General features: G+C 47.2%; 2 protein-coding genes across 14 annotated transcripts in view; both read right to left on the bottom strand.

Moving 5' to 3' along the window:
• Nucleotides 1-12,843, bottom strand: part of GTF2I (general transcription factor IIi) — a 184,828-nt gene extending 171,985 nt beyond the window's left edge. For 5 of the 10 annotated variants that reach the window (XM_052688475.1, XM_052688478.1, XM_052688479.1 and 2 more), the window contains exons 1-3: nt 12,682-12,842; nt 9,382-9,487; nt 8,276-8,414 (exon numbers count right to left, since the gene is read on the bottom strand). In XM_052688475.1, the coding sequence (XP_052544435.1) occupies nt 8,276-8,414; nt 9,382-9,480 (238 nt within the window). In that variant the 5' untranslated portion in view covers nt 9,481-9,487; nt 12,682-12,842. Of the gene's footprint in view, nt 1-8,275; nt 8,415-9,381; nt 9,488-12,215; nt 12,335-12,681 lie in introns of those variants that run through there. The other 5 variants (XR_008208038.1, XR_008208037.1, XR_008208036.1 and 2 more) reach the window with 3 other exon arrangements.
• A 4,459-nt stretch (nt 12,844-17,302) lies between these two features.
• GTF2IRD1 (GTF2I repeat domain containing 1) overlaps nt 17,303-27,328 on the bottom strand; it is a 50,601-nt gene continuing 40,575 nt past the window's right edge. For 3 of the 4 annotated variants that reach the window (XM_052688482.1, XM_052688484.1, XM_052688481.1), the window contains 6 exons: nt 23,231-23,278; nt 20,763-20,840; nt 19,568-19,760; nt 19,194-19,231; nt 18,182-18,318; nt 17,303-17,556 (listed from right to left, as the gene is read on the bottom strand). In XM_052688482.1, coding sequence (XP_052544442.1) covers nt 17,482-17,556; nt 18,182-18,318; nt 19,194-19,231; nt 19,568-19,760; nt 20,763-20,840; nt 23,231-23,278 — 569 coding nt within the window. In that variant the 3' untranslated portion in view covers nt 17,303-17,481. The remainder of the gene's footprint in view (nt 17,557-18,181; nt 18,319-19,193; nt 19,232-19,567; nt 19,761-20,762; nt 20,841-23,230; nt 23,279-27,328) is intronic. The other variant, XM_052688483.1, reaches the window with a different exon arrangement.

Genomic DNA, 27,328 nt, shown 5'->3' with positions numbered 1-27,328 from the left:
GTGAAACAAGCTGAGAAGAAACACTCGCACTAAAAAAAGGCATTTGTCACCTAAAAAAAGCCCTCATTAGGCCCAGTAAGGGTGGGAACGTGAGGTGGTGGAAGAGCTGTGTTCTCTACAGCTGGGAGCACACAGCAAGATTGGCACAGATACTCTGCTAAAGCCAACCTGTGCTCAGCAGGGTTACAAGCAAGCTACCTTCAGCAACTCTCACCTTCCACTGAGCATCTGTATGGTCAAGCATCCTTTATCTTCCTGCCTTACCTAGCTGTTTCATTTACTCAGAACCACCTTCTTGCCCTGAGCACAGTGGGAGGCAGAGCAATCACCCAAGCAGCACACAGCTGTCTCCATCCTCATGATGAAAACAATCATCTTTCTATAAGGGCTGGACAGGTTGCTTTGAAAGAAAAGCCCTCCAAACATTTTGGTTGTTTGTGACTCAGAATGATGGAATTTCAGTTTGGTAGTTTTTTTTTTTCTTGTTGCTTCAGAGCAGCTCAGCATCTACAGCCCGGCCTCTGTGCAGGTCAACACTGCAGCTTCCTTCTCCAAACAAGTGCTGTGATGCTTATAAACTGATGAGCAGCACAGCTGAGCAGTGTTACACAACATCTGCTCTGAAGGTCCACCAAAGCATGTTCTCTGATTGCAGACAAAAATAGGCCACAAAGCATATCTGCATTCAAACACCAGACTGCAAGGAAGGGAACACTGCTGCAGTTCTTTATCGAGCAGAGCTGTGCTGCAGCCAAGTAACAGAGAGAGTGCTGCCTACAATCCACCTAAAAAAGAAAAATCAAGCTTTAGCAGATCAACAATTTAACTGAAGTCAAACAGGAGATGGTGTGCAAACGAGAGAGAAGGAGGTGGGATTCACTATTTAACACTCCTCTAGCAAAAGGGGCATTGGGCCCATGGTAGGCAAGGCATCCTGCAACAAAATGTTGGCATTCCCCCAGGTACAGTAAATCAGGAAATGATTGTAGGAGTACCAGTGTCACCATGTGCAGACACTGAGAGGCACAGTAAGGCCAGCAACTCCATTGCAGCAACATGGGACACGCATTTCATCCTTTGTGCTTAAGGAAAACTATTATCCAAAAGTGACTACAATCAATCAGAGGGAAAGCGTTCTTTTGCTTTCCCTCTTTTGCTTGACTTTGCCCATCTAATTCAGCCCTAAGCTTTTCTATTCGACAACAGCTCTAAAGAAAAATAATGTAATGATTGTCAGAAGATCACCTGAGGCAGACACTGAGGAGGTGGGTATTTGAAGTGCTACTGATGGCAACTCTGCAACGACAGGGAAGAAAACAGGTAGGCTGCAGTGAGATGAGGCTTAACTCTCTGAGCAGGTGGTTTTTTTCCATCTTTAATTTTACTTTTTGTCGTTGTTATTGGCATTCTTTTTTGTTGAAGTACTCATTAGCTTAATAAACCTTAACTGGTGAGGCAGAGACTGAAGAACAAAAGGTTCCTGCCAAGGAAACCAGCCCTAATAAGGATTCAAAAGAGCTCACCACATCCTGAACAAACCCGGAACAGTGCAGGCTGGCTAACATTGGCAGTGCTGCAAAAAAAGGTGACTGGGCTGGCACAAAGCCTGCAAGAGCCTCTGTTCCCAACACATCCACATATTCAGGGCGGAGAGCAGTGGAAGAAAAGGAACCATCCCTGAGGAAGGCAGGCAGAAAATTCTGAGAGATCTTTCAAAATTCTTCTACAATCACACACGTTGCATTTTCAGAAGTTCTTTTAAAGGTTTTTTTTGTTTTTTGTTTTTTTTTTTTCTCCATTTTGAGAAGTTGTAGAAAGGCATCAACTAATTCTGACTGAGAAGTAAAACTTAGCAAAAACAGAGTAACTCACCCCTGATGCTGTGTGTGTGTGAAAAGGCTACAAAGGAGATAGAGAAAAAGGCATGGCTAGCCAGGACAGATCATCAACCACTTCAGCTGGAGCCCCTGTACCAACTTGGGAAGTTGGAGGGGGGGAAAAAAAAAAAAGAGGGGGAAGAGAATCACAGTTAAGGACAAAAGTAAAAGAACAGGCCACGAGGTAAGGCTGAAACAGCATGACATGGATTATTAATGTGCAGTTCACCTAGCGAACACATCAGTGATTAAGAAAAGTGCAGCATAAGACAGCCCAAGAACTGCACTGTGTGTTTCACAGGGTGAGACAGAAGGGGACTGGTAAGCCAAACCCACTCAGTGAACTCAAATGGAGAGAATGATGGCAGGAAAGCAGCACTCAGTTGATGATTGCTTTGGATTTTATTGTTACTTCTTGCAACTGTTCAGTAAGCGCTAGAAAGGAATATTATCTTTATTTAAACTCAACTGTAACCATGATTTATTGTGAGCATACTGATCAAGTCTTTAAAGGGAGATGCTTTAACTCACACCACAGGCTAAATACAGACTTGGAAGTGATGGAATTCCAAAGACTTAATTCAAAGAACGAACACAGTTCTGCTTGTTCTGTCAAGCAGTTATAACTGCCCAAAAATAGGGTGGGAGTAAAAACAAGTGCACAATGCAAACTAGTGCTTCTGATAAACAGAATGTGATGTAATCACCAAAGAGACAGGAACTGCAGAAGCTCAGGGTGCTGGAAGCAGCAAGAGAATGGAAGAGCAAGAAAGCAGGTAAGACAAAGCAAACAGTTACCATGCCCACACCTTTTGTACAAAACAATTATGAAACTATTCCCTAATTAACTCCAGGCAGAGCCAGCCAGGTTAGCATAATGCATCACTAACAAGGCATGATACAACCTGGCTCACATAACATGAAATGGACAAGGAAGTGTTCATGTGATCCCTTCCACCAGCAGGGCACCAAGGCCCTCACTCCCCAGCGACAGGAGTAAATATGTGATGGCAACCAGCATGCTTGGTCTGGGAAATGGTGACAGGCTACTGTCAGCACAGCCACGAACAGCTGTCAGCCTCTTCTCATCTTGCCATTTGCAGAAATGCCAATTATTCCACGTCATCTGCTGCAAGGAGGGAAGAAAAAAAAACCAAAACATTGAAAACTCAAGGATATAACCAAGAGCCACAGCTGAGGAAGCTCCCATTAAGACTGACTGGAGATTGCCTGTTCCAACACATACTTAAACAGAACAAGCCTTCAGCAAAGGCCACTCTCAGATAGTGAAAAGGGAATCTGGAATTAAAAAAAAACAACAAACAAGAGGTTGAGACCTACAGAGGTTCAACAGCTCTGGCTTGGCAGTCGGGAAGCATCCTGCTAATTACAGATTGAAGAATACAACCAATCCAATCGTGCTCTGCTTCTATGTGTTCTTCAGAGTGCACCAAATCTAAGGTGAGAATTGTAGCAGACACAGCCCAAAAATATGCATTAATAATAGGGAATGGATTAGAGATGGCACGTATGCACCTCCACAAGTGTGCTGTCAGGGTTAATCCTCCACCTGTCTCTCACTGTTTTTCTTTCCCTTACTATTTAAGCCTACAATTTAACAAATCCCCTCCCTGCTTAAACATTCTGTATCTTCAAGTGCAGCAAAAGCCACGGAAGTCACAGCTGACCACAGAACAGCTCAGGGCCAAAGAAAATGACTGTGGGAAACCAGTTTTCCCATTGACACATCACCATCAAAGAAGAAGTGGCATTTTTCAACTAGCTGCATTAGTGTCAAGGGATCACCCTCCCAGCAACACAAAGATGTCAGCTAGTTCCAGAGCGGTATCCTCACATTTGCCCTGGCACAAAGAGGAAGTCTGCCCTTTAGATACTGTAACTAAGACAAATGGAATATGATCAGGAGCAGCTAGAGCCACTGGTAATCTCTCTTGCTAGAGTAAGGCTGAAAAATGTATTCAGCTCTTACCATATGTGTCAGGGAATGCAGCCTGCACTTCAGATCAGATACATTCTGCTTAGTGGCTGAAGAGCAAACCATCCCATTTAGAAGCTATTTCTGAATTCACACAGGCATTACAAGCAAGAAATACACAGTAAGAAGACAGTCAGAAGTGATCAGGATCATAAGGAAGCATCAAGGCTGCTGTATGAATACTTGGTTTACACCATAGCTGAAGCATCCACACCAAGCACTACAGAAGGCACGTGCCCAGGGTAGCAGTACAGCAAGTTGCTGTACCAGGAACTCTCTGGAGATGTAAAGATTTTTAAGCACAAGACTGAAATTAACCCAGAACTACTGAGTTAAGAAGATATCCACACTGCTGTTGACTCCAACCTGTCATCCCCTAAACACAAGAGCATGATGCTCTCAGGCCTGCAAAAGAACAGTCTATCCAGCACAGCATACATATAATACAAATGGATCAAACGTGTAAATAGCTTCATCCATTAGAAAGTGAAAGAAAGCTGCAAAACAGGGCTTCAACACGTTAGGATCTTGTATTTATATGCTATATACTTGACTGAGCTTGATTTAAAAAAGAACAAAAACAAACAAAAAAAACAATGTCTTTTTTGAATATCATCAGCTACAAAGAAAAAAAAAACACTGATATAAGGGCTATTTGGAGGCCTACAGGTAGATGGCACAGAGGCTCTCAAAAGCACCACTCCAGATTTTCTAGGCAGTTAAGCTGCTTTGTAAATCTGACTCTGCTGCTAGCACTGCTTTTTTACTGCCAGTATCAGGAATAGCTGCAATTGCTGAGATGCAACAAGCAATGTCACACAGAACTGCAAGAGTAAAATTTACTGAGAACTCTTAAAAAACGGTTGGGAAATTGAGAAAAGAGGGGAAAACTGAGAAGAGTCACAAAACCTTCCATTTCTGGTGTCCAGTACAGGCAGCGCCCAGCCTAGCCAAGTGCTGCTGCTTAAACACACAGGGCAGACAGATGAAATGAGCTGCACCTCTTTATATAGTTAGGAAGACACTGCAAGGAAGGCAAGGTCAAGGTAAAATAGATTTGCTTTCATCTTACACAGGTATCCTCCAGCCCACAGGGATGAACAATTAGGGATGAAGTAGACTCATGCTCTCCAGTGTAGGTGTTGTATGCAAACTGACACTCAGAATCCAGCCTGCAATCCTTGAAGATGAAAGGATGCCCAGGATCAAAACATCAGTGTTTTTGTGCACTAGACGCAAAGTCAAAGCACTCATTCTCTATGGAGGAGAGACCCTGCACAGCAAACAGCAGCTCCTGTGGAAGCCAAACTCAGTACTGAGAACAGTCACTGCATACTTAAAATTGCTGTTACAAACTAGGAAGCCAGCATCTATCACTGTAAGACCCAAGGCATCGTTTAACTTAAGCCATGGATGCTTAATTCCCCCTAGAATACAGAGCTTACTATATGGCCCAGAAACGTTAAATTCAGTTACTCAGATGGAAATTACAGCCAATACCACAAAGTCCAACAGCTGGAGACTTGAAAGTACTTCTTTCTGTTTTTTGAAGAGATGGTAAGATGCAGCCTTTCATGGTTCTGTTTACCTTATTTTTCCTTATTGCTGACAAGAGGAAAAAACTCCCTGCAAAGCCTAACGCGTTCTCACAGACCAGAGGGGTGCAATGAGGCAGACACCCAGCCACAGATCTTCAGGCTGCTCCACAATAACTTTATTTATGGGACAAGTCATTTTACTTGCCTAAAGAATTTGGAGGATATTGAAGATATTCAACAGTAATCCACATGCCAAAGATACTGGTGAGTCAAAGCTGAGCTATCTTTCTTATAAAGTCTCTGGAACACTGCGTGACATTCATTCATCACGAGTAGGAGGAACAGCAGTACTCATTTAAAACAGAAATTCTGATCACTCCTGAAGCTACAAGGAGCCCTGGCAACCCATGGCTAGATGAACATGGAAGCACAGGTAAGAAGAGTGAAAGAGTCTCAGCCAAAGTCCCTCCAGCACTTAAAGCAGAACTCTGGCTAGATGTATTTCTAGGATCAGCAGAGAATCCTGAGGCCACTAGAAGGAAAAAGAAGGCTTCTAAGAATCCAGTGCTTACCATTCAGGATGAGCAGTCCACAGATGCAATCCCAAAGCCCTAGCACCAAAGAGAGAACAAGTAGCAACACTGAGAGCTGACAGAAAGCCACAGAAGTAGCAGGATTGTACTTCCACACAGCCCACGTACTGCGGGTGCCACAGCTGGCACCAGTGGATGTTCAAGGACAGGTCACCAGGACTCTTGGCAAACACTCAGCATCTGGGTGAGGGCTGGATATGTGGTGCTTTCTAATCCTGCTCAAAGTGCAGAGCAGGTGATCAAAAAGGCACTTCTGAGCCAACAAGCTCTTCTGAAATTTACTTCTGACTGGCAAAGTCAGCTCAGGGATGAGCTAAGGCCTCTTCTACTGCCCTTTTGTGTGTGCATGAGGATGAATCCCACAGAATCAATAGCAAACCTCAAGGGAAACTGTCAAGATGGCTAGATGAAGGGAATATCATCCTCAACACACCCCAGCCTTCCATCTCCTGTTCAGAATGGCTGATAACCCAGAGAGCAAGGAGGCATTTCATCTCACCACAGGCCATCCATGAGGAACTGTGCAATTCATTTCAGTAGGGAACAGCTAGAGGTACTGGTAGGATAAGAGGTAGATGATCTGCATTGCTTCCATACCCATGGCTTGCCCATACTCTGTATGATATTTGAGTGCCTCTCATATGCTCCTTTTTACATAGAGCAGAAACTCACACAGGCTTAGAAGAACTGATGATGCAGGTTATCCAAGTTGCAGATCATGTATGGAAGCACAGAGTTCCACACTACAAGGCATAACAAACCATTTCACTGTAACACAGAGCTTGCAGCCATCTTAATTAAGCACAGTTCAGAAGAGTCTATTATCTGACTCCATTTTAAATAATTAATGCCTTTTCAACATTCAGCACACAGCACACATCAACATTAAAAAAGCAATGCTATAACCTGTTCCCATCAATTTTTTCTTAAGGTAACAAGGTACAACAAGATCCTTATGGAGCTTCTTCCTTCCTTCATACCTAACCCATAAATACAGACTGAGATTTGGGTGGCTTCATTCACACAGATCTACCCCATGGTGCTCCGGAGGAAGCATAAGGAAAATACTGTTTTCATTGTAGATATTGTTTAATCATCTGACACTATGAAAAAGATATTCATAGGCAGTATAATTTATAACTGGAACAAAACAAAGGTCAGGATTAAGAGAACTGACATAAGATTAGAATAAACATATGCACATCTACAGAAATCTTAACTGATACAGTTCAACCAGCACAGAAGGAAAACCAGTGCTTGCCATGGTCCAGAACCAAAAGCACAGACCTAGCCAGGGGGACCAAACAGACCCAGTTACTGTAGATCCCATACCAACACACACTGCAGACAAAGCCCACAGCATTCTACCTGGGCATGCAATACCACTGTTCTGCCTGTACCACTGGGTTAGCAAACAAAGTATTTGGGTTCACAGGGAAATCCTTTAACAGCAGGTCAGGTGAAAAGCTGCACATCCTCCCATTGTTCAGCTAATAGTTTTCATAAATACCAGTATAAAAACCCTGCCCCTGTGGAAATTATGAAGAGGAGGAATGGATTTATCTTATCTTCAGTTCCTCACTGAGGTCATCACTCTGCATTTTGATATCATGTTACAGCCCCACATTACAGTGGTTTTCTTAGAGTAAATACACTTATGCCTGCAGAAAGTCACTGTCCCACAGCACAGCAGTGGACAAATCCAGACTCTTACCAGAGAATCTGGATCTTCAGAGTTTTAACTAGCAGCAAAAGCATTTTTAGGATCTTTTTGTTACAGATTAAACATGGCTGCACTGCACACAGTGTTTAATTAGTCGAGCCAGCATATCTTACAGCTGTTGTTTTAAAATTCCTGCAGACTGGTTTTTCTCTCACATCCTGCTCTTGACCTTCATCTTCTCCCTCCCTCAGGCAGATAAAGGCATTTTGCATTATTGGCTAAGCACTGACCATCAGCAGTGTTTTCCTATACACGCATGTAAACCTTCCACAAAGAATCACTGCATCTTTGAGAGCCCACTTTTAAAACACTGCTCTGTACACAATGAATCACCTTTTATAATCACACAAGTTCCACTATGAAAATTAATACAAATAAAAAACATTCCCACAGATGTGAAGGGGTACAAAAGTAATGCAGCTATAACTTCAGAGCAGCATACAGAATGCAGCCACGATATACAGGACTTTGCTCTCAAAGGATACTAGTATTTTGCAATATACAGCTTGAGTGAAATACAAAAAGAAAAAAAGAACGTTGAAACTTACAGTATTTAACAAAATCCTTCTGAAAATCTTTCCTGGAATCAACAAAGGCTCTTCCCCTCTCAGTTCCAACTACAAAGACGTCTGTTTCATAGACAGCGATGCAGGCAACTTCTGCCTTGGACTTGGCAAGTTCTTTACACTATGAAAAGAAACAGAAAAGCATTTATTGTCCTTGTTAAATGTATATTCTATAGAAATGTATGCGGAATCACTTAAAGCAGTTACTGCTTCTGCTGCCAGCATCCACTCCTTAAAAGATACCGTGAGTTACATAATGTCAGTCAGTAGCAAAGGATAGTTTATGTATCTGGAATTCTTTTGATGAGAAACCTTAAAAGCACTATAGATGCATTAGTGAAATTGAGGTCTCATCTAGACTGAGAAGTTGAACTGCTTTTAATTAAAATGATTTATTCAATCTATCCTTTGGAAATTATCATTTCAATTAGATTTCAATTAGATAATGGTGTTGTCCTAGCGAGAATTTTGCCCTTCCACAGCACACTTAACACAAATAGTGTTGTTTGGAAAAGCATGGCTGGAAGCAGGAAGGCTTCCTGTAGCCTGCCCTGTCCTGACAGCTGTGCTCTGTGTGGATCTGTGTGGATTCCTCCTGAGAAGGGGAAGGATGGCAGCCTCCCTGTGAAGGTGTAGGTGTGCTCTGCTGGGAGCAATTCCAGGCAAGGGAGTCAAAAAAAAACACAACAAACCCACAAACTTGCAGAGTATGGAGGCAGGAAGCTCCAAACTCAGTGAGATCATCTAGAAGTGACCACAAAAGGTTAACTATCCTTAGTAACTCAGGAGACCAGGGTGACATAAATAGTTGCTGCATGACGTGAAGCAACAAAGCCCTTAGGAACTGAACACAACCCTTGGCTTTGAAACCAATTACCTTATAATCATTATATTCAAAACTTCATTGCTAACACCACCACAAAGCAAAAAGGAAGGCTGTTAGCATGAATTTCCATAAGCACACAGCCACAGTAGTCAGAGAGCACAAACCAAGGTACAGACAGCACAGCACACACCAGCAACCCTGGAGGGAGGCAAGGTATTGCTGTAGCACTGCATGTGCCCAGAGAGCTTTGACAGCCACTCACCATGGACTCCAGTGCTGACACGAGGAACGTGACCACCATCCTGCTTTCAGATGGGTCTTCATCATGCACGGACGTTGCTGCTACCGTAGCTTGGGCCATTCTCTTCCTGGAACATCAAATATAAAGCCTGTTCAGCTACATGCAACAGTGCAGGAATATCTACCTACAGATACATGTACTCAAAAGTCCTGAGTACCCCCACGTGAGCAAATATGCAGGTGCAGCAACAGAATAAAGTGTTCACTGTTTTGTTCCTGCATACCTCCTGCTGCTTGAAAGTTAAAATGCTGTTCCACGTCTAGACAAAACACCCAGAGAGATGCATATTAATTGATTAGCTGCATTTATACTGATTTTTCTTTTTGTGCATGCTTGTATCTGCAATAGCCTGAAGAGGCACAGCAGAAAAAGGCAAGCATTAACAGAATGACAAAACTCTCTTGACACTGGTGTTAGAGCAACATGCCCTATAATTCTCAGTACAAGTTCATTAGGGTATCACTCAAATAAACACCACCACTACAGCCATCCCAAATCGTGGCCTGAGACTCCGGTGTCAGCAACCAGAGCCCGACATTCTTATCTGCATATTAAACAGCTGCAGGATTAATTTCCAAGCTAAGAATTGCCAATTAAGGTGCTCAAATTAAAAGCTGCATTTCAGAAGTGACAACAATAGGATTAAACCCTATTTTATGTGCATCGTAACCGACTTTCAACTTAAAGACATAATAACCAGGAGTTGTTCACGCTTATGTTGGCAGAACTGCCACCAGAGAAGGATGACTATACCAAGAACAGCTGCCAAGAGCACATTTTTTTGCTGGATGTTGCAACTGATGTTATGTTCACACAAACCTAATGCAACAACCTGCCTGCAGGTGGGGAGAACTGGGAGAGGCGTTGCTATTACAGCTCCACATGTGAGTCTTCAAGAAATCACCCCCCAAAACCTCCAAACACAGAGTAAGGTGGGGAAAACAAACTTGCAGCATCAACAGTGCAAACACAACAGACACCCAGACGCCTTCTGATGGTCCAGGCAGGTCTGCAAGGTTTGAACAGCTTTAAAGCTGCCATGGGTAAATTGGCAGCAACAGTCTGCAGCTACCGGAGGGTATCTGAAATGAAAGGCAGAAATGCCAGCAGCTCAGGTTCTGTGACAACACCACTGCTCTGCACAGCCCCCTCATGCAAAGCTTCGGGGAATATCCCGACTTGTCATCAGTGTGCTGCACAAAAAGGCCCATCTAGAAGCCATTCTTCCAACAGTTAGTAGCTAGCTGCCAGAGTACCACTATTCATCTAACTACTTCAAGGCAAAATTAGACAGATTTCCAACAACTAATAAGCATTCAGGATAAAGTGTACTTAAGCACATGTATTCCTATCAACTACTTTAAGAGAAACGTAAGCAACAGCTACTAAAGAAAGACATGTAAAAAAAGGTCAAGAGAAAACAGATGAAGGGAAAGAGCCAAAGACAGAAAACAGACATTGCACCACTCTCTGGTCCAGCACTGTCCTGAGTCTGGGGTGGTGATCTGTGGGTGGAGGGCTGATCAAGGTAAACACATGTGCTCACTTTCCTATTGTCCAGGAGGTCCAAAACTGTCCTTGGGAAGGCAGCTCTGCAGCCAGAAGATCTGGAGTTTCCAATAAGGGTCTCTGGAGTGATGGACCCCTCATCCTCAATCCGTTGCTGCGTTACTTTCTTTTGTGCTCAAACAGATGTTTTTCCTCAAGCTGAAGTTTTTCAGCCATAGGAAGAAACAGATATCATAGAATCATAGAATCACCAAGGTTGGAAAAGACCTAAAAGATCATCCAGTCCAACCGTTCACCTATTCCCAATAGCTCCTACTAAACCATGTCCCTCAATCCATAAGAGGAAGCAGAGAAAAGCAGTTCTCTGCTCTGCTTCTGCAGGTTCACTTCTATCTCCCCTCTTGCAGCTCTTCCTGCTCAGGCTGCCTGAAGCAGCACAAGCCAAATTCCTCATCAGTCTCACACAGTGCCAAAGCAGCAAACCAACCACGCAGCACTAAAAACACTAAAACCAACCCTACTGTACAGATGGAAAGACTCGTAACCAAGAATTCCAAAATACAGCAGCTGCTGCAAGCGTGCCTGCACTCAGCCTTGCACATTGCTGTAGATCTGCTGCTCCCAGGGAAAAGCAGCCCAGCAGGGGCCCTTCCATAAGAAATGCCATTCTAGCTGAGCACTTGTTGCCTTACCAAGTTGGAATAAGGAGGAACATAGATTTATAATGAATGCTCTACCTGGAAGGCAGACTGCTGCCTGGCTGTTACTGGTCTCAACCCTTAGCTGCTCTGCCTTCAGGGTGAAGGTATGTTTAATTGCACCCAAACATCAGCCTTCAGACAGAAGGCACCGTATCAGAACTGCACAGATTAGAATGCACAGCTGTTAAGTACAAGCAAATCTTTTTGACGATTCATACTGGCTACAAGAAAGCTCTATTTTTCTCCCTCAGTTTGATTCAGAAAACATTAATCCTGACGTGCCTTAGCTAATGGAGCATAGAAACCCTGCAGGGGTGCAGGCAGATCTGTGATGCTCAGGAAGATGCAATGCCCTTTTACCTCTACTACTATTAAAGACCACTTAAAGAGACAAAACAATCCCAACGTTGGCTACTTTAAGAATATCTCTGATTCCTTTCACCCTCAAGTCTGCTAGCAAAGCAATACTTAATTCAAACCTCACTATTTCTGGACCAACGTATACTCACAAAGTTTTAGACAAAATGAAAAAACAGCATCCAACCACACTGCTCACGAGGCAGGTATACAAAACAAGTGCATTACCCACGGAGCAGCACAGAAGCTGTCAGCACGGAGCTCCATCCCTGCACTGCAGACTCAGGAGCAACCCCGTCCTCACGGCCCCATCCCAGGAGCCCATGGGGCCTCACCCTACATTAGTTGCATACAGGCCACGCCCCTCTCCTCCTGCACCCAATCGCGACCACTTCTCGGTAAACGCGCCCCCGGCGCCAGCCAATAGCAGGCGGCGGCAACACAGTGGTGCCCGCCTCCTCCTGTCCCCACACCTAGATCCCGGGGGGCGGGCAGAATGCGGAGCTCCGCCTCCACCCGCGGAGGAAAAGAAGCCCCCCCCACCCCCAGAGCCAGGCCTGGGGCCTCTCCCAGCCCACAGCACGAGGGTCCCCGCTGCCCTCCCTCCCCCTCAGGGTGCCGGGGAACAGCGGTTCTCTCCCGCCTTCTATCCCCGCGTCGCACCCACAAGGTCCGATCCCACCCCGCCGCTCACCGCTGGCTGTGGAGGCTGAGGGGAACGGCGGGCAGTGGCGGCGGCCACTTAAAGCAGCCTCTCGGCGCTGGGACGGGCCCAGAGGCCCCGCTGCTCCCCTTGTGGTCTCGGGCTGAGCACAGCGCCGCTCACGGGGAGGGGAGTGGAGGGGGAGGTTTTTGTTCACCGATGTACCACTGCGCATGCGCGCGCCTCGCGGGGGCTGCTGGGATATGTAGTCCGCTCCCCTGCGGCCGCACCTCTCCACAGCGCGCGGTGTGTGACGCGGCGAACTATAACTCCCATCGTGCCCCGCGCGGGGCGGAGCGGCGCGAATCCCAGGGAGGGAGCGCGGGGGCAGTGGTGGCCTTGGAGGGGCATCCTGCGTGAGGGGGTCCGGTCGCCATTTCCTGTCCGGCCGGTTGCACAGGTCTTTCAGTTTGGGACCTAAATTCCTCGTGTCCCTTTGCTTTCCCCTCTGCTTGTCAACCAGATGAGCATCGGCTGCAGGCTGAATGAGGTGTTCACACCAGGCAAGAAAAGCATTTCTCTTCATGCTGTAACACCGGAGTTGCTGTGGAGAGGAGAATTCAGAGTCGTTTTTGTCATCGTTAAAACAGAGAAATTCCATCTTCAGCACATAGTCTCCTCCTGGAAACAAAATGAGACCAATCCGTACTTATTTCTTCTGACTCATTACTTCTGTTTCATCTCCAGAAACACATATTATTCTCTTTAACACTCAAAGGTTTTAGGCTATGTCACAAAACTTTGCTCCAAGATGTGCATGAGTTACAAATGTCACCTCCAGCTAAGCACAGAGTAAGGTGTTTCACTTGACTCCCATTTGAAGTATCCATGGGAAAATCTAAGCATTCTTGACAAATTACGCCTAAATATCTAACATCTGAGAGCGAGAACCTCAGTGTGTGAAACCAATGAGTGCTGAAGAGCTGGTGGCAGGGTGATGAGGAGCAGGGGGAAGCCCCAGGCCCTACAGGAACAGTCCTGATGCTGAATTGTGTGGCATTCCCTTATCTTTTATACTCTGTGCAGAAGCTCAGTGTCAGACACAGACCAGAGCCTAGAGCCAAGGGCTTTGGGCTGCCCATTGAGCAGTGCTCCAGCTGTAGCTAGATGGGATGTCTTTTCTTCTCCCAGACTACGAGCTATTTTAATTTCAGTTCCAAAGCCAGGAACAGCGAAGAACCCTTTGCACTTGAGAACACTACTGGAGGACCAGAACAGCACATGGATGTGCTCCTGTTGGCTCGATTCCTTTGCAGTTTTCCTTCGCTGAGCTTTTTCTCTGTTAAATAGTAAGGACATCCTGTGTTTTCACTTGGAACATGATGCACATGGTAAGTACAGTTACTTGCACAGTAATAGCATTATTTTCCTCCATACCTTGCTGCCATGCCCTGGGGCATTCAGCAGGGATGCTGATCCCAGGGTGCTCCAGGTCCCACCCATTTGCCCTGCAGTGCCTTTGGCCTGGAGACAGAGCCTGCAGCCAGCTCCCAGACTGACACCAGCACCATCTAGCTCATATCTGTAGGACAGAAACCTGTGCCATCCCATGGCAAAGCAGTGGAAGTGCCACCTGTAGCTGTCTTTTTCATTCTCCTCTTCCGTTTGATTCGAAGTTGGATATAAGGGAAAAGCCTGTTTTGGAAGAAGCTCTGAAGCAGGACAGAAGTTGTCATCACAAGCCAAGGGACTACAGGTCTTCAGGGTTTCCCTGTGCCAGGCTGTGCTGCAGCACAGCAGCCCCTTGCCAGTGGCTGATCCCTTGGTATTCATCCAAGAGAGCAGGACCAGACTGGGTTCAGCAAGACCAGCACCAAGCCAGAGCCAAGAGACACGACCAAGGGACCATCCTCTCCTCCCACAGGCTACCTGCACTCCTCCCTGCTCTTCCAGACCCCCAGGAACAGGACAGCCAAGTGGATCTGCACATCCTCAGAGCTGTGTGTCTGGAGTCAAGCACAAGTGATGCCTTCCCCTGGAGCTCACCCAGACCCCAGCTACCTTCAGGAGGTTCCTGCCCATGATGAGCTTTGCCAGCTTGAGCGCTCAGCACTCAGCAGTTCCTGCTTCCAAACTTCTCCAGCCTCCCTACGAGCCCACACAAACATTCCATAGCATTCTTTGGAATTAGCTGAAATGTCTCCCGATCCTTGAGGAGGGAGCATCCATCCATCCAATTTTGCCAATAGCAAAATGGCAAAGCCATGGAGCTGCCCAGCATGGGTCCAGAGGGTGTCACAAGGATGCTCAGAGGGCTGGAGCATCTCTCCTATGGAGCAAGGCTCTGGGGGCTGCGAGTGTTCAGCCTGTAGGAGATTCACATCCCAGCCCTTTCCCCAAATACGCAGTGCTAACCCCTAAACCCAGCCAACAAACTTACCATTTCCCTGCATATTTTTTTTCCCAAAATGTTTCCTTGCAAATGGATTCGGGGCTCTGAATGCAGCACAGATGCTGTTTATGCTGCTCTCCAGCATCTCCGTGCACTATATTTTTTAAAAATGATTTGAATCAAAGCGCTCATTCTTTAATTAAACTTCATTTAGCTGCCATCTGCCTGGGATCAAAATGGCTTCATGTTTTGCAACTCTTAATGAGGATTGTTATTGGATTTGTAAACACAGAGACTACAGCAACAAAAAAAACCACCACCAAAGTCTTTGAAAAGTAATAAATGAGGAACATGGCTCAAGTGTTAAGATCTCCATCTTCTAATTGTGACAGAGTGCATCCCATTCAGCAGAAAATCACGTTGCACACAAAAACTGTGTATAAAAATATCCTGTGCTAAAAGACCAAGACGAGGGAAGATGCAAAATTGCAGCTAAGGGAAAGCAGCAATAAAGCAAGATCTGGAGTTTGGGGGAACAGGGTAGTGTGTAAGTGCAGCAGGAATCGCTGCTCATCACTCCTCAAAACTGTGACAAGATTGCAGCATCTCCAAACCCCAGCCTGGTGCCAGCTGGCTGCAGAGCTCGGGGGCATGGGGAATCTTTGAATTAAGCCATGTCCAGAGCAGTTACTGCACCTGGATTTGGGTCCAGAATGACCCTCATGCACCCACTTGGGGAAATGAGGCAGCCAAGAGTGGAAACAGCCCTGCTGGCTCCCCCTCACCTCCCTTTTCCCCCACTTCTCTAGCCTTTAGGAGTGCACTCAGCTCTCTGAACAGAGTCATGAGTCCCCAGTGCAGCTCAGTGCCCTGATTTGGCTCAGTGCTGGGATCCCTGCCTGCCCATTGCTTGGAACCTCGCTCATTACCCAGCCTCAGTGCCGCCCTCGGTGTTCCAGAACCAGGCCTTTACACGGCAAAAAATAAGAGAAGTCAAGATATAATGAATGTGCTGTCCCAGGAGACACCTCCTCAGGGTGGTTTGATCTGTGAGCGAACCCTTTCAGACATTTTAGAAGACAGAAAGTATATATATATTTTTTAACCTCTAAAGCAGTTTTCTTTTTGTTTCCTAATTGGAGATGCCATGGGGTTTCAGCACCAGGCAGAAACATGAAAGACTTCAGATTTTGATGCCAACTGATCAGATGTCAAACTGCACGTCTAATTGGGGTCATGGGTACAGATCTTTGCCCTTCTTCCAGCTGCCAGCCTCGTGCCTTCTGCTGCATTTGTTTAGGCTTTTATTATCTCGTGCCATCATTTGCATCCAACTCCACAGCAAGTCGAGGATGAGGAAATAAAATTGCAGCCGTTTGAAACAGCCCTGCCACTGCTCAGAACCCTCTGCCAGCATGGAGACGGATTTGTGCACATCCAGAGAGGACTCATAAAGCCAACAGAGCAGCCTGTTACACTCAGAAAAGCCACTGTGAGTGACTTCGATGCCTGTGACCAATGCCACCTCTGCCTGAAGGTGGCAGCTGGAAGCAGGAATGTGGGCACGGAAACCATTCTGCTCACTGACCCCTTACATGGCCATGCACTTGCTGCCATTGTGTCACTCGAGCACAGCTCTCAGCACCCAAAAACCCACATTAAATACCTGCAGTGATAACAGCAACCGGCAACGCCAGCTTCTGCTGCCAAAATCTGCTGGTGGAATGGAGGTAAAGTTGGGGAAATTCCAAATAACAACCCTCAATGGATGGGGTTGCTTCATTTGGTTCTCGTGGTGCACAGAGGAAGCTCTCCCCATCTCTCTGTAACACTTGCAGCTTTTGGTCCAGCACCATGGAATGGGTTGAGCACCAGAGCTCTATCTGAACGGACCATTGGAGCTTTCCTCTCCCCACAAGGCACCAAAGCTCTGTAGGAAATCACAGATCAGAGAATCACAGAATGGTCTGCGTTGGAAGGGACCTTAAAGCTCACCCACTCCATAGGCAGGGACACCCCCAGGGGACCAGGCTGCCCAAAGCCCCACAGCTTCACCATGTCAGAAGGCAGCACGCCGTTCCTCCTGCAGCTCCCAGTGAGTTTTTACCTTTGCTTCCAATCTGAAGACATCAAACGAAGCCCCAAAATGAGCCCAACCTCTTGGTTACAAAGACTTCAATCAGCAGCCAAAGCACAAGGCAGTCTGACAGAGGTGTCCTCCTGAACCTTTTCCTTCCTACAGATGCTATTTGTCAATTATGTACGTAATAAAATAAGTACTTTTAAGAGCAAGGCAACACTTTTTATTTTTATTTAAAAAGGCCTTGATGGCAGGAATATAGTGTAAAAATCATTGGAAAAACTAAAAGGCATTGATACATATTGGAATATACACTTTTTACATAAATTACATTTATTTATTTATTCTTTCATTTGAGGTTCTTATTCGGTATTGAGGTCTAATAGTTAATAGGTCCTGGGATCTGGACATTTAGACCACCATAGTCTAACATGTACATGTTCATGGGCCATTGCTGAAAGAGAGGGAGAGAAAAAGAAGGCAGAAGTCTCTGTTAGCACACGACCAACAAATGCAAACATCAAATCTCTGACATGTTCAGACATGAGCAGTTGCTCCCACTTTCCAAATAAGATAAAAGAACCAACCCAAAAGCAAAACACCACCAGCAAACAAAAAAAGCCTTTTAAGACTATATTTCTCTCGCTTTTTTTTTTTCTAAGAAGCATTTAGTAACATCCACAACTGAAGCCAAGCCCTGAGGGAGGACAGGCTGAATGCAGCTCCACTGCTTTCATTTCCTACTTTTGTAGTTTAGATGTGCGCTGGAGCTCAGCGTTGCTCCTGGAATAAGGACTGAAGGGGGATGCTGGGTCCCACCAAGAGGCACACGGGGCCATGGGGCCACAATTACCTCCATTTGGGCAGGATGGAGCCCCACGGAGCACTGCTCCACTGACACAGCCGACAAACCCAGCAGGGAAGGGCAGCCCCAAAGCTGCATCCCCTCTTCCAAGCCCAGCCATGCCACTGAGCTTTATAGTGCTTGTCAGGAGGAGCACTGATGGTTAGAGAGCAAAGAGCAGCGTCCTGCTGCCAAAAGGCAGATAGTAAACCACTTAATATATGGAAGGCTTTACCACAAGTGAGATCTGATTTGTTGACGACGTAGACTCCATATTGGAAGAGGAGGAAGAGGAAGATGAGGAAGAGGAAGATACTGAGTTCCCTTCGGAGATCCTCTTCCTCTTCCGCTTGGGAACACCGCTGTCTTTTTCTGCAGGGAGAGAGGGAAAAAATGAGGTGGCCGTGCCCCACAAGCGTGGCTGAGGGGAGAACAGCCCAGGGAGGTGGGGGGTCACCATCCCTGAGGTGTCCAAGAGCTGTGGAGATGTGGCACTGAGGGATGGGGTCAGGGGGCATGGTGGGGGGTCGATGGTTGGATGTGGTGATCTTAGCCTCAGGTCTTTTCCAACCTTAATGATTCTGTGATTATATATCAGCGTGTATATATACATATATGATATACCCATGTATATGTGATATCCTATATGATATACCCATATTTATATATGCATATATAAAGTCTCTCATGTCTCATTCTACATCAGCTCAAACTGCAGGTTTGCCAGGTCTGTCTCCTCTCCCTAGCCACCTATTTTCATAAAATAAAAAGGATCCTAATTATCTCTAGAGCTGCTAATTCTGACACATTTGATTAAATGAAATTTATTGGGGAGGATGGGACACAGAAAAACACATTCAGAGGGATCACAGAAACCTTGTTTCCTCAGAAGCTCAATGGATAAACGACAGATGAAATTAAGGGCTTTAACCAGTGAATAAATTGCTTGTGGTGAATAAATTGCTAATGGGAAAAGGAGTGTTAAATCCTCCAGAACACACTGAAAATTTGAGTCTAAGAGCACAGGTCTCTTGCCATCTCATGGCAATACAGTCACCAAAATCGACAGGTTGCTTCTGAGCAGATGCTGAGTCTGACTTTCCATTTTCCAGGTCGGATCCTTCCCCTGGCCTTGCTGAGGGATGCAGGAGAGACTAATGCCTGCTCCCCATGGCCCCCATCCGTTTTGCCCATCTGTTTTCTCTGCCACACTGCAAGGAAAGTCACAGACACGTTCCAGCCCTTACCTGTTGGTTTGGCCTCAGTGCAGATTTCGGAAAATGGCCTGTGTAAGAAAACAGCACGTGGTCAGAGCCTGCAGACACCTTCCCCATCTCTTGGCAGGGAAGAAACCCCAAACAACTCACTGGGTCTCTGGGCCATCCCCTGATCTGACCCACGGCAGCCCTTGGTGCCAATGCCATGCCCTTCCCAACACAGTCCTCTCAAACTGTGTAAGAAAGAGGGGATTAATGGCTGAGCACCTCCTGTGGCACACACAGGCTCTCTATGGGTGTGCAGCAGCAGGGTCCCGTGCTGGTGGCTCTATGGGGACATAGTCAACTGGCTGGAGAAACGGGGACAATACCTAATTAGTGCTCACAGATCTGGAAGAACTTACTGGAGCTGGTTGATAATCACCATCCGGATGCTCTCCCGTGCCTTCAGGATCTTCTCCAGCCGGTGGATGTCGTAGGTGTTAGGGTTTCGGAAAGGGATATCGTCCGGCAGCCCGGTGACCTCCACCGCATCGGGGCTGTCCCTGATGAGTTTATAGGGCACCATGATGGGTCGGTTCAAGCCCAGAGCTTCTCCTGTAAGGGCAGAGCAGAGGACATGAGGCTTCACCCCACAGGGCTTGGGACAACACCAAACTGAGGAGTGAAAGCTACAGAAGAAGCCACAGCTGCTGTGATGACCACAGGGCAGACGTGGGGCCGCATTGCTATGTTGCAGCCATGTCTCACTGAGCTGCTCCATGTCTGCCTGCCCAACTTTCTGCCTGCCTATCAGCTGCCAGCCTGCATTTCTCCAGCTATCAGCAGTTTTGGGGTGGTGATCACATCCAGCAAGCTACGTTAAATAGATTGCAGAATCATAGAATGGCTTCAGGAATCATTTTTTTAATTCCTTCATCCTACGGCAATGAAATATGGCCATTTAATCACATGCAGCACTGCAAGTACTTCCTTCTGTGCAGCTTAAACCTGCTGTCCATTTCTCTTGGTACCCCTTTAATTCCTGCACTGTACAGAACAGCAAGAATCCCTCCCTCTTGTGCTGGTCACGGTCCTAAAAGCTTCTCTCACCTCCTCTTTGCCATCAGCTGGCTCTTTTCCCTCCTCTTTCAGTTACTTTTGGCTACTGGCTGCCCACAGATGCCACCAAACTGCCGCTGTGAGGCTGAGCAACCACCAGGACTTGGGAAATAACCACTAAGTGACAGCAAGGAGCAGCAAGGGGACAGCCCATGGGCTGAGCCAGTGACACCACTCAGGGCTGCGCATCCCCTCACCAGCTCCTGTTTCCCCCCAGTTCCAGTTGATATTCCTATTCCTTTTCCCAAACACCCAAGAGGCAGCACAGGGAGCCCACAGAGGGCACTGAACAACTCCCTCCCCATCCCAACAGGAAGGTCACGGTCCCACCTGCAGGAACGTCCCCAGGGCCAGGCTGCAGCAGGAAGAATCCCGTGCTGCGGCAGGCTGCCATGTGCTCAGCCTATAAATAGAGCCCCTCGGCCTAATTAATTTTAACTACGGCTGCTGTCAGCAAAAACAAACTCTCCCTGCTCAGCGTGCAGGCGGGAGGCTCACCGTATTTTTCATTGAAAAGCTCTTTCACTTGCTCTCGGAGAATCACCTTCTCTCCGAGCCTGTTGGCGTCATCCTCATCTGCAAAGCAAAAAGGGCAGCCAATTAAATCCCCCACTTCTTTCTGACCCACAGAGAAACCATCCTGCTGCCATCACGCTGAGCTCGAGGTGCTGCCCTGTCTGAGCACCGCTGCTCTCTGCCTGCACCTTCTGTGTGAAGGAGCTATAAAACGCGGCCAGATCTGCGTCTGCTGCAAGCTGACATGGTTGAGAGCCTTTTACATCCACTTTGCGGTGCTGGAAATGACTGCAAAATATGCAAAGCAATGGAGACTCAGACCCCGAGTGCCACAAACGCTCCCCCAAGTGACATCAAGGACTATGATAGTGCTTTTATAGCCGGGTTCCTAAGTACAGTATTGTTTTATAATAGACCATATAATCAGCTTGGCTTTACTGGCTTTTTTAATTACCCTCATCACGCCAACCGGTTTCTTCTCTGTTCTCCTGTTTTAAACACCATGCCTGCACCAGGAGACCTCTCACAGCTACACAGCAGCCTCAAGGGGCTCCAGGACAAAATGAATGTGTTTGGTTCCTGCCTGCTTCGGTGCTTTGCCACCCACAGACACCACAGAATGACCAAATGAAGTTCTTCCATATCTTGCCATGGACAGCCGACCCAGCCCTGGGATACAAACCTCCTTCAATATGGGAATCACAGAGGCATTCCCACCAAGAACTGAGCTTGCCATGCAAAAAACAGGCACCTCTGCCCAGGGCCAAGGTGGGCACTGCAAATCGTGGCACATCCAGCAAGGACCCGAGCATCTTCTGCCCACGCTCTGGGGCAATTTAATTTGATTGTGAGCAATCACACGGCCTGAAAGTTTGCTTTATGGACACACACGTGTGGGTCCCTGCCTCCCTGAGTGGAGATTGTGGCCCTTGTGGCACAGATCACTGCTGTGCTGCTGGAGGGCTGGGTGAGGGGCAGAAGCTCCATCCTTAATGCTCTGCACTCTCAGGAAAGCCTCCTCTTAGAGCTGCTGAGCCTGAAAACACTGGTTTCTTATTCCCAATGTGTTTTCCCACAACTAGGAAAAAAAAGGGGAGAACTTTCTACGAAGCAACATCCGGGCCAAGTTGTGTTTCAAACCCAGAAACGGCAACAAAAGGAGCTTGAAATGAATGGAGCAAAAATAAATAAAACAGAAGAAACTAAAAGAAGCACCCCCAAGAACCTCTGATTTCCAGAGATGAGGCAGCTGCTGCAAGGGGCTGGCGGGGGGCAAACCCTGCGGGCTCCCTCTGTGACTTCCTTGTCATTTATGCTCAGTTTCTGGGATGTATGCAGACACCCGTATGGATGTATAGATGGTAGCAGACAAAGAAGCATCAAAGCGACGTGTTCTCACTTGTTTCATTTTCCTCCCAGACTGACAAACGCAGAAGCTCTTTCCTTTCCACTAATGCTCCCCAGAGACCCAACGGGCACAAACAGCATCCCAGGGTTTGTTCTGCCTTGTGGTGCCTTGTGCAATGGGCAGTGCTCCTCGATTCCCATCCAGGGGTATGTGAGTGCCGTGGCGAAGCTGGAACTGAGCATGCGTAACAGAGAAGCCAGAGAGGAGGCTCTGTGCCGTGGCACCGCTCCCAGGGCCCTGTGATCCCATCATCCCAGGGCAGGAGGGACCTCAGCCTGCCCTGACATTCAGACATTTGGCTTTGGAAAATAATCAATGCCACTGAGGCATTTCATAGAGCCGCAGAACCATTCTGGTTGGAGAAGACCGCTAAGATCACCAACAGCTGACCCACCCCCATCAGACCACTGCCCACATCCCTCAGTGCCACATCTCCGTGGTTTTCGAACACCTGCAGAGATGGTGACCCCACCACCTCCCTGTGCGGCTGTGCCACTGCAGCACTGCTCTTCCTGAGAAGAAATGTTTCCTAATATCCAAGCTGAAACCACAGTATCATAGAACAGTTTGGGTTGGAAGGGAACTTACAGCCCACCCAGATCCAAGCCCTGCGCCATGGGCCTGGTGCCCCCCACTAACTCAGGCTGCTCAGGGCCCACCCATGTGCTGGGGCACCTCCAGGGAAGGGGCACCCACAGGTTCTTCTCACTGTACCTCTGGATTAACATGCTAACATTACTTCAGGCTGTTCCACAGTGACGTGGGCTTAAATACAATCAGAAGCAGCTCCACCTATGTGTGTTTTCCAAGTGGGACTTGTGGGAGCAGGCACTAAGCATCCAGACACGTGGCCAGACGTGCAGAGAGGATTAATAACAACAACAGAATACTGTTAACACATACGGCATCATTCAGTTCTCGGCATCACAGGGAAAGAGAGGAAAAAATACCTGAAATTTGGGAGTTTTACACGTTTTCATTCGCACATTAAAATGCATTTCTTGTCTGCTACCATCTACGATGCATCAACTGAGCTACGTACCATTCAAAGCAGCGTACGCTTTTTCCAATGACGTTATCCGTCTAGGGGCTACAGCACAAGTTAAAAGAAGAAAACAAAAAGAGAGAAAGAAAAAGAGAGCAATGAGTGCTACAGCTTCGTTTCTTGTTCACAAACAAAAGCAAAACCCAGGGCGATGCTCTCCCTACAAAATTCCTCGGGTCCCAAGGCCTCGTGGGACAAAGATGGTGGAGGCTGGGTGCCACGGGCTGACTGGACTGTGCTCTGATTTATGACATACTCAATATCTCAGCATCCCGTGAGGTTACAGCGTGGGAGCCCGAGAGATGCACGGGAAAATCAGAGGTTGCAGCAGATGGAAAGCAGAGGGAATTGGGTTAGTTCTGCAGCAATGGGGGGAAATGGAGAAAAGGGCTCCCCAAGGAGAGGCTGAGCCTCGCTGCTGACTTCGACACAACATGCGACATCAAAAAGAAATGGATTTCCTGGGGAAGAGCCCCAGCAGGGGGGCTGGGCCAGAATGTGCTGACAGTCCCACAAATGGGAAAGCCCAGGGGAAGGGCTGGGCAAGCAGGGGAGCACGTCCTGGTGGGCTGAGCAGAGATAAGAGCAACACGAAGCATCTCGGAATAGGCAGAGACATGAATATTTCAAGCAGGCTGGGGAAAGCCGAGGTTGCAAAATTCTGGCCAATGGTTTTTGGTGAATACATCGTGCAAGGAGGAAGAGATGCAAGCAAGGCACGCCAGCATGGGAAAGGAAAACCTGGGCAGGGATCAGGGTGCTGGGATGGAGCTGAGCACAGATAGGAGGTGAAGTCAGCCACCACTGTTATTAAAATGTATTGGTAATAAATCAGTAAAATAAACCCAAACACTTCCAGCAGGTGGAGATTTTGAGGTGCTGTTATTAAATCATGCTGATTAAGGAAGATAATTTACTTCCTTGCCCTGCCAGTACACATGTGCTCAGCCAACCCCCAGGGTCACACCGCTGCCCTTGGGCACAGAGCATGAAACATGCCGGGGTGCAGCCATGACACAGCATGACCCCGAAAAACAGAGGTCTGGGGTGACTGAAGCAGGGTATGAGGCTGATGGGGAGCAAAGCAAGAGCAAAGCAAGCACAAAGCACAAAGGCCAGGATTAGCTGGGTGTTAGCACTGCCCTCTCAACGCAGGGATGCTGTGTGAGTAAATGGAAGAGAAAACAAGGAAATGAAAAGCAACGTTCAAAGCAATCTGAAGCACAGAGGTGGTTAGATACAGGCTTGGACGCTACAGAGTCATTTATCATATAGAATGGTTGGGTTGGAAGGGTCCTCAGAGCCCCCTCTGCCCCACCCCTGCCATGGGCTGGCTGCCCCCCCAGCTCAGGTTGCCCAGGGCCCATGCATGGCATGGGGAACCTGCAGAGAAGGAGCACCTACAGCTCTGGGCAGCAGTGCCAGGGCCTCAGAGCCCCCTGAGTAAAGAATTTCTTCCCAAACCAAATGCAAATTTCCCCTCTTTTCATTTAAAGCCATTTATACCATCATCCGCTTGGTGCTCCACCCTCAGATTCACATCACTAACCAGCTCAGAGGTAAACAAGCAATCATTCACCCTGAAGGGTGAAGGGAAGGCAGAGCAGAAGGAAGGAGCACTCAGTAGCTCTGGTAGGGGTTAAGCACAGGGGCAGCCCTGGGACTGCAGCAATGGAGCTGTGCTCTGCTCCAAACACTGCGCACCGAGGGCTTTGCTCTCCTTTTTTTGTCATCAGGGGCTTCCAACGTGAGGCACATCCCATCAAAGTCCTGCAGAGGATGGTGCTCTCATGATTAAAAAAAAAAAGAAGAAAAAAAAAAAAAAGGATGCCTGGATGTGTGGCTTTTTTAATTAAAGAACACTGCCTGCCCTACTTTATTAATTGGAGTATGGGAAATAATCTATCAGGGTGGTAGGGAGTTTGGGGAATAGGACAGATGGAGCTGGTGTACATTTTCAATCAAAGCACATAAAAATTAACATACAGAATGCTTGATTCTTTTTTTCTTTTTTTTTTTTTTTTTCCAAAGGCTCAAATGAAGCCTGTTTTGTATCTCTGTGCCTCGGGAAAGAAGAAAAGAAAGGATAAGTGCAGTGTTTATTGCACTGGAGCTTCACCCCATCACTTCCACTTCTGTTTTAATGCTGAAAGATTGCTCTGCTTTCAAAAAGTGTTTGTGAATTGGATACCAGTGGTGGGGGGAAAGGAAACTGGAACAGAGAACACCCCATGGTGCCCATGGGACACAACCCCAGGGGGAGCCCAGCTGGGTTTTGGCTGCTTTGCACTGCAGCCCCCATCCCCACAGTGATGCTGACTACAAGGAGAGCAGGCACCTGGCTCAGCAGCACTGCGATCACAGCTGAACCTCCCAGAGCTGCTGGAAAGCTGTGCTGCAGGGCAGTGCTCACCTCCTGGGGACAATGGGGAGCACCCAAAAAACGGCCCGTTCTCACCAACACCCCATCTGCTGAGCACAGAGCTCTTTGCACACGCACAGCAGCCAGTCTGATCCCTGCAGCTCACATCCAGAGAGAGCACCTCGCAGAGAAGCAGAGATAATGTGCAGGGAAAGAGCACCAGCACTCAGACTGGACTTACATGCCTTCATCTGCTGCACTCAGAGAATGGGATCCCCACATAGAACAACGCACCCTGCAGCTCTGTGGGTTTTTCCATGCAGGAGATGCACCAGATAGCAAACAAAATATCACAATGCAGCTTGAAGGCAAACCCCAGCTCACCCAAGTGATTCAAGGGGAAAAAAAATGTTGTTTCCTTTCTCCCTTAAAACATATATTTCTCACCTAACTTTTGCCAAGGCAATCCTCAAAAACACAACCTCCCTTATAATTCATAAAGTCATCTCCTGGGCTTTCCAGCTTTTCAAACCCACTGCAATGCCATTCTGTTTGGGAGTAACCATTGCTTTCATTTTAATGCTCCTCTGTGAAATAAAAGAGATTGCCATTGATTTTGTTGTAATGCCAAGCATGCACTTCTGCTGGTCTCAGTGCTACGTGGCAGGGCACCACTACAAGAGATGGAGGTGAAAGGAACATGACAGCCTCTCTTACGTTTGAATTTCGTCTAATCTGTGGCTATTCATTTTGTTAAGGCAGATGAAAAGCAATCAATTTTAATGCATGGAGATACACAACCGTGTTACCACCCTCCACTGAGGCATACGGTGATGGAGAAGCAGGAGAGAGGTTAATTGCTGTCAGTGGGGCTTTTAGGGGGCAGAGACATTGTGAACTCCTCCCGAGCCCCCTCAGGTAAAACAACACAAAGATAAAACATCTTGGGTTTTGTGCTAGCATGGACAAACCCATGGAGCACACACTCAGCTAGGAAAGGAGGAAGAAAAATACTGGGCATTGAAAATAAAATCCAATTTTTCTACATCTCTATCTATCATACTGTGTTTCCAAGCCAGCTGGCAGGCTGAAGTATTTGCCTTCTGTGATATGCTCCTTTGTTAATGGTGTGATTTGTGTCAGATCAGTGTCTCTTAACGTAATTATCCAGATTATAGCAGGGGAGCAGGAAGACAAGATGAGGATGGAGCAGTGGTGCGTCCTCAGCTCGTTCCCATCCACGTGATTCCACTGAAAGCCAAATTCTGTCCCATTTAAGATCTGGCTGATGTGAGGTGTGACCTCCGTGCTGTGCACCAAAAGATGGGAATCCTAACCCAAAACCCAAGGGATCGTGGGGCACCTCCACATGGAGATGGCTGGGCAGGGAATTGGGACCATGCACTGCATGTCAGACAGACTGCTGCTGTCAGAGCCATCTCTGGAGTCTAACACCTTCCTGCAGTTCCAATGAGGCCATATAAATGTTTTCCCCTCTGTCAGATTTCTCTTGCCTAAATTGTGCCATCTCCATGGAGGCTGGCCAAGAAAAAGGAAAGCCATCAATAAAAGACGACAACGCTTTTTGCACCCATCTGTGCTCTTCCTTTGGCTGTAATCACAGACACTGGAAACAAAGGCGGGTTGCTGGATGCACTTCCAGCAGCAGCTCTCTTTTTCAGGGAGCAATGGAGCAGCCATGGTGGGACACAGCAGTGGTGCAGGCCCACAGG

The sequence above is a fragment of the Tympanuchus pallidicinctus genome, unplaced genomic scaffold, assembly GCF_026119805.1.
Source record: "Tympanuchus pallidicinctus isolate F22 unplaced genomic scaffold, pur_lepc_1.0 scaffold24, whole genome shotgun sequence".
Lineage (NCBI taxonomy): Eukaryota > Metazoa > Chordata > Aves > Galliformes > Phasianidae > Tympanuchus > Tympanuchus pallidicinctus.
Note: the sequence above shows the minus strand (reverse complement) of the source record. Positions and strands in the feature narration are given on the sequence as shown.